We start from the raw sequence: 7,500 nt of genomic DNA on the forward strand, positions 1-7,500 counted from the left end.
GGCCCTGTGATGAGAGGGGAGAAAAGTGAAGGGACCTCAAACTACCCATTTTGATAATTGTGCGTTATTGGTATCGTCGTTATTATTACTATTGCTGTTATTATCATTATTATTCATCCGCCTTCAGATACGAGAATGTAGGGGGAGGGGGGGGGAGGAGGGTGGAAGGAGAGGGCAGAGAGGAAGGAGCGGGTGGGATGCGGGGGTGGGGGGGGGCGGGGGGGGGTTGTTTCTGGGAAGGTTACTTGGAAGGGGAGCAGGCGCTATTGTGGAGGTCCACTCACATACAGAAAGCACGCAGATACACACCGGGCGCACGCACGCACACACACACGCACACACCAACACACACACACACACACACACACACACACACACACACGCATCCTCAACCCTCACCCTTACCCCCCCCCCCCCTGCTCCCCCCAACGCCCCCCCACCCACACACAAACGATCCGCGGCGTAGGTGTATGTATATTATAGATACATCTATAAGAAGAAGTGGATGCTGCTGCTGCCTTTAGCTGCTGAAAGCTGTCATCACAGACAGGACTGGCTGTACTGGGCGTGTATCGGGGGTACCGCCTGTCTGACCCACTGCCGTCTGTTTTCCTCTCCTCTCCTTCTGTCCACTTACCTCCTGTAAATATGCAGCAGTCGGTCCCGACTGCTTCATACAGAGAGGTTTCGTTCTTCTTCTTCTTCTACTTCTTCTTCATCATCATCATCTTCTTCTTCTTCTTCTTCTTCTTCTTCTTCTTCTTCTTCTTCTTCTTCTTCTTCTTCTTCTTCTTCTTCTTCTTCTTCTTCATCATCTTCTTCTTCTTCTTCTTCGTCATCATCATCTACTACTATTACTGCTGCCGCTGCTGCTACCACCACCACTACTACTACTTCTTCTTCTTTATCAACTACTACTACTACTACTACTGCTGCTGCTGCTGCTGCTGCTACTACTACTACTACTGCTACTGCTGCTGCTGCTTCTTCTTCTTCTTCTTCTTCTTCTTCTTTATCAACTCCGTCTTCTACTATTACTGCTGCCGCTGCTGCTACCACCACCACTACTACTACTTCTTCTTCTTTATCAACTACTACTACTACTACTGCTGCTGCTGCTGCTGCTGCTGCTTCTACTACTACTACTACTACTGCTACTTCTTCTTCTTCTTCTTCTTGGCGTTCACAGCTCCACCACCAGTCCAGCTCGGGTGATGATTGACGTCGTTTTCTCTCCAGCTTCTTTGTGGTTGCCATAAATGTTGGTTATGAGTGGAGTGTCGACAAGTAGCACTCGTGATATGGCCGACTTTTGTTCTTTTTATCATCATCATCTTCTTCTTCTTGGCGTATACATCTACACCATCAGTCCAGCTCTGATGATGAATGACGTTTTTTCTCCAGCTCTGCGTGGTTGCCACAAAGTTTGGTCTTGAGTGGAGTGTCGACAGGAAGCACTTGTGATAAAATGGCCGGCATTTGTTCTTTCTTCTTCTTCTTCTTTAACTGCGTTCGTGGATTGTAATTCCCGTGCTGATCCCCGTATATATAAAAAGGCTTTTATGTGCATAACCGTGTTTCCCCCGCGTCGTAGGGCAGCCCATACTCCCTTTTTCGAGGGGAGGGGGTGCATGTTGGGTATGTTCTTGTTTCTATAACCCATGGCATGGAGTACGGAATCTTTAACGCTCGGACTGGATTTTCTGCATGCCTGTTTACACGAAGTGGGTCACAGTTAAGGCACGAGCAAGTCTGTGCATGTTGACTTGCTGGGTTGACGGGCGCCATAGCCGAATGGTTAAAGCGTTGGACTTTCGATCTGAGGGTCCCGGGTTCGAATCACGGTGACGGCGCCTGGTGGGTAAAGGGTGGAGATTTTTCCGATCTCCCAGGTCAACATAATTTTATATGCAGACCTGCTAGTGCCTGAACCCCCTTCGTGTGTATATGCAAGCAGAAGATCAAATACGCACGTTAAAGATCCTGTAATCCATGTCAGCGTTCGGTGGGTTATGGAAACAAGAACATACCCAGCATGCACACCCCCGAAAACGGAGTATGGCTGCCTACATGGCGGGGTAAAAACGGCCATACACGTAAAAGCCCACTCGTGTGCATACGAGTGAACGCAGAAGAAGAAGAAGACTTGCTGGGAGACCGGAAAAATCTCCACCCTTAATTAACCCACCAGTCGACGTGGCCGGGGTTTGAACACAGGACCATCAAACTGAAAATCCAACGCTTTAATCATTCTAGTGTTGCGCCGTGTGGATTACAGCTTTTCCAGTTATGGTCTGCTGACCTTTTCCTTCCAGGTCATGCTTTACCCCGATTTCTTCTCTGTCTGTCTATCGACGGACTTGTGTCGAAAAGTTGATAATGGATGTCACCGAGAATATTGTGGAATTATTGTTTATGGACCAAGGACCAATCATTAGAAATAGGTGTGGATCTGCTTCAGTCGCTGAATCAAATCTAATGTTTTGTTTTCTTGTCGTTGTTGTTTGTTTTTGTTTCTTTCTTTCTTTGTTGTTGCTGTTTTTATTGTTATTATCGTTGTTGGTTTGGGTTTTGCTGTTGTTTTGCTAAAACAAATTATTCAAATGTGGGCGAAAAGGAACGAAGGTATCAGTTGGTCTGATGTCTTGATAAAACACGGATGAATTCCAGAATAAACAGGACAAATGTGTGCGGCAGTGCTTGTCAGGACTGGAACAGATGAGCGACGTAGATAAATGTTCGGTATTTTCGGCGGAGGTGTGTGTTCTGTAGTGTGCCTTCTGCTTTATCGTGTGGTCATTTTGACAGCAGATAAAAAGTGATACATGCCTTTTCTCAGGGTCTGCCAGGGGTGTGTGTGTGTGTTTCAAGTAAGATAGAGGTATAGCTTTGGCTTCTGAACCCATCACCACCCCCCACCACCACCCACCCACCCACCCCTTCCACTCATCCTCCGCCCCCTTGCCTTCCCTTCGACCCCCTTCCCAAAATGGTTTCCTTTCTGTCCGTCTTTCTTTCTTTCTTTCTTTCTTCCTTCCTTCCTTTCTATCATTTTCTACTTTTCATTTTTCTTTCTTCCTTCTTTTCACTATTTTCCCTGTTGAGTTTTACACAACATACATGGAAACATAAATCAAATTAATGTGCAAGCATGAAACAATATATCGAAAAAAAAGAGGAAGAAAAAAGTAAGTACTTGATTAAAAAAAACAAACAAGCTTCTTGAAAATGTTATTTCAAATAAACATAACTATCATTCTTCACACATAGAAACCGTGTGTTACATTGTTATCAAAAGTGAATGCATATTTTTCAGCGGTGAAGATCTGAACGACGAAGACGCTGAAGAGACGATGTGGAGCCATCTTACCGTGTGACACATTAACAACAATAATAACAACAGCACCACCAACACCAACAGCAACATCAACAACAAGAAACTGATTGAGGAAGTTCGTTTCTATCATAGACGTCACTACTTCGGTTGAAATAACCAATCAAACGAGCGTTTCCTTTCGTTTTAAATGTGGAGGGAAAGCAAAAAGAATTCAACAAAGACTGCTGGAACAATTACAGTGAATTATATAGGAGGTTAAAATCCGAAAAATCCATCTTTTTTTCTTTGGAAGTTCAACATTCAATGTTCAAGATAGAGAGAGAGAAAAAGAAAAAGACTAATAGAGAAAAAGAAGAAAAATACTTTGAAGAAAAAACAACAGGGATACGAATTCGTAACAGCACTATCACTATAATTCTGAGGAGTCACGAAAAATCGCCTTCGTTTAGTGAGTTTCAAAACTCAAGACTGGTACTTTATTGTCTATACACGCGTACAGAAATTCGAGATTTTGAGAACTGTACAACAAGAAATTGCCCTTCAAGTTTGGAGTTTTGTCCTGGCGGCACGTTGGAGAGGGGGGCAGTGAGTGAAGTGACAACAACAACAAAATCACCCCTCAAGTTTGGAATTTTGTCCTGGCAACATGTTGGATAGAGGGGCGCAGTTAGGAAATTGACAACAACAAGAAATCACGCTTCAAGTTTGCAATTTTGTCCTGGTCCCAACTTTGAAGAGAGGGGCAGCGAGGGACTGAGAACAACAAGAAATCATTCTTCAACAAGAAATCATTCTTCGGTTTCGGAATTTTGTCCTGGTCCTACGTTGAAGAGAGGGGGGGCGCAGTAAATAACTGACGACAAGAAGGAATCACTCTTCAAGTTTGGAATTTTGTCCTGACACCACGTTGGAGAGAGGGGGGTTAGTGAGGGAAGCGACAACGACAAGAAATCACTCTTCAGTTTTTTGGAATTTTTTCCTGGTTCCACGTTGCAGAGCAGATACAAACCACTCTTTCAATTTTGGCATTCTGTCCGGGCACCACTCTGGAGAGAGGGGAGGGGTCATTGTGAGAGAGGTGGTCAGTGGCCAGTGGTCAGCGGTCAGAATGGAGTTCCACTGGGCAGACTACCTGGTGCTGGTGGCCTTCCTGGTCATTTCTGCGGCCATCGGCTTCTTCGTGGCCCTGAGGCGGAGAGGTCGTCAGAGAACCACTGCTGAGTATCTCCTGGGAGGTGAGGACAGTGGCAATTTTTTTTTTTTTGGGGGGGGGGGCAGGGGGTAGGGGGGGGAGGGGGAGTGTGCGGGGGGATATATATATATATTATACAAATATAATAGATAGATATATAGAGAGACATATAAATATACTACACTACCCTACAACACACTACACTACACCACACTGATGAGTTGTGCAAAAATTCGCAGTGAGTAGAATTTCTCCAGGCACTACAAAAATCTATAATTATTATAATCATCGACACCATCACCAACTCCAAACACCACCATCATTTTCATTTTTGTCATCGTCATCATCATCATCAACATCAATACCATCATCAACATCATTATTATGGGTATCATCATCATCAACAGCAGCAACAACAGCATTATTGTCATTATAATTATCATTATTATTATTGAAGTGAGAGCTGATGAATGGGTTCTCTGCTACATATTATCATCATTATTATCATCGTCATTATCATCATTATCAATACCTCCTTCATTGTTCTGTCTTTCCTTCTTAGCTTAATGATTCATGCTTATATTTTGTCTGAAATCCCTGAGATTTGAAAAAAAAAGTTATCCGTGCTTGCGAATAACTGGCATGGAAATGCTTTGATTTTGTCCTGCACCGGATTCTGATCTCAAGATTATTGTTGTTGTTATAATCGTCATTATTTTCTTTTTTATCATCATCATCATCATTGATTTCTTGTCTCAGGGTGCAACCTTACCTGTTTCCTGTGGCCATAGGCACCTGGGTGACCCTGCTGTCATCGTTATCATGATCATCACCATCACCATCATCATCATCCCTATTATCGTTGTCATCATCATCCACTGGTGTCAATGATGATTATTGTTATCATCACCGTGGCTCCCCCCCCCCCTCGCCCCCCCCCCCCTCCCCAAGGGGTAACATCTCTGTGCTGGTTAATGTTATCATCACTGTTTCTTTCCTTTTCTTCTTTACCCCCATCCCCACCCCCCAGGAGGTGACATCAACCTGTTCCCCATGGCCATCAGCATCAAGGTGACACAAATGTGACACGGTGTCCACACTGGTTAATGTTATCATCATCACTTTTGCTTTACTTCCCCCCCCCCCCCCCAAGGGGTACCATCTCGGTGCTGGCTATTGTTATCATCATCACTGTTGCTTTCCTCCTTTTCCCCCCAGGGGGCGACATCAACCTCTTCCCCGCGGCCATCAGTATCCGGGTGACCCTAATATCGGCATTGTCAGCACTGGTTATTGTTATCATCATCACTGTTACTTTCCCCAGGGGGTGACATCAACCTGTTCCCCATGGCCATCAGCATCTGTGTGACACTAATGTAACACGGTGTCGATGCTGGTTAATGTTATCATCGTCACTGTTACTTTCTTTTAATTCCCCAACCCCCAAGGGGTAACATCTCGGTGCTGGTTATTGTTATCATCATCACTGTTGCTTTCCTCCTTTTCCCCCCAGGGGGCGACATCAACCTGTTCCCGTGGCCATCAGCATCTGGGTGACCCTAATTTCGGCATTGTCAGAGTTGGTTATCGTTATCAGTATCACTGTTGCTTTCGTTTCCATTTATTCCACACCCAAGGTTTTCGTTAATGTTATCATCACTGTTGCTTTCCTTTTTTCCCCAGCCCCCCAAGGGGTAACATCTCAGTGCAGGTTAATGTTATCATCATCACTGTTACTTTCCTCCTTTTCCCCCCAGGGGGCGACATCAACCTGTTGCCTGTGGCCATCAGTATCCGGGTGACCCTAATATCGGCATTGTCAGCCTTGGTTATTGTTATCATCATCACTGTTACTTTCCCCAGGGGGTGACATCAACCTGTTCCCAGTGGCCATCAGCATCAAGGTGACACAAATGTGACATGGTGTTGATGCTGGTTAATGTTATCGTCATCCCTGTTGCTTTCCTTCCCCCCCCCCTCCCCCCCCCTCCCCAGGGGTAACATGTCAGTGCAGGCTATTGTTATCATCATCACTGTTGCTTTCCTTCTTTTCCCCCCAGGGGGCGACATCAACATGTTGGCCGTGGCCGTCAGTATCCGGGTGACCCTAATATCGGCATTGTCAGCGTTGGTTATTGTTATCATCATCACTGTTACTTTCCCCAGGGGGTGACATCAACCTGTTCCCCATGGCCATCAGCATCTGTGTGACACTAATATCGGCATTGTCAGCGTTGGTTATTGTTATCATCATCACTGTTACTTTCCCCAGGGGGTGACATCAACCTGTTCCCCGTGGCCATCAGCATCTGTGTGACACTAATGTAACACGGTGTCGATGCTGGTTAATGTTATCATCATCACTGTTGCTTTCCTTCACCCCCCCACCCCCCCAGGGGTAACATGTCGGTGCTGGTTATTGTTATCATCATCAGTGTCGCTTTCCTTCTTTTCCCCCCAGGGGGCGACATCAACCTGTTCCCGTGGCCATCAGTATCCGGGTAACCCTAATTTTGGCATTGTCAGCGCTGGTTATTGTTATCAGTATCACTGTTCCTTTCGTTTCCGTTTATTCCACACCCAAGGTTTTCGTTAATGTTATCATCATCACTGTCGCTTTCCTTTTTTCCCCAGCCCCCCAAGGGGTAACATCTCAGTGCAGGCTATTGTTATCATCATCACTGTTACTTTCCTCCTTTTCCCCCCAGGGGGCGACATCAACCTGTTGCCTGTGGCCATCAGTATCCGGGTGACCCTAATATCGGCATTGTCAGCGTTGGTTATTGTTATCATCATCACTGTTACTTTCCCCAGGGGGTGACATCAACCTGTTCCCCGTGGCCATCAGCATCAAGGTGACACAAATGTGACACGGTGTCCATACTGGTTAATGTTATCATCATCACTGTTGCTTTCCTTCCTTCCCCCCGCCCCCCCCCCGCCCCCCCCCCCCAAGGGGTAACATCTCGGT

The 7,500-nt window shown here is 45.7% G+C and overlaps 1 protein-coding gene across 1 annotated transcript in view; it reads left to right on the forward strand.

Moving 5' to 3' along the window:
* Window positions 1-7,500, forward strand: part of LOC143285780 (sodium-coupled monocarboxylate transporter 1-like) — a 54,156-nt gene that overhangs the window by 858 nt on the left and 45,798 nt on the right. The window contains exon 2 of the mRNA XM_076593196.1: window positions 3,317-4,572. Within this exon, the coding sequence (XP_076449311.1) occupies window positions 4,446-4,572 (127 nt within the window). The 5' untranslated portion in view covers window positions 3,317-4,445. The remainder of the gene's footprint in view (window positions 1-3,316; window positions 4,573-7,500) is intronic.

This window comes from Babylonia areolata, chromosome 9 (assembly GCF_041734735.1).
Source record: "Babylonia areolata isolate BAREFJ2019XMU chromosome 9, ASM4173473v1, whole genome shotgun sequence".
NCBI lineage: Eukaryota > Metazoa > Mollusca > Gastropoda > Neogastropoda > Buccinidae > Babylonia > Babylonia areolata.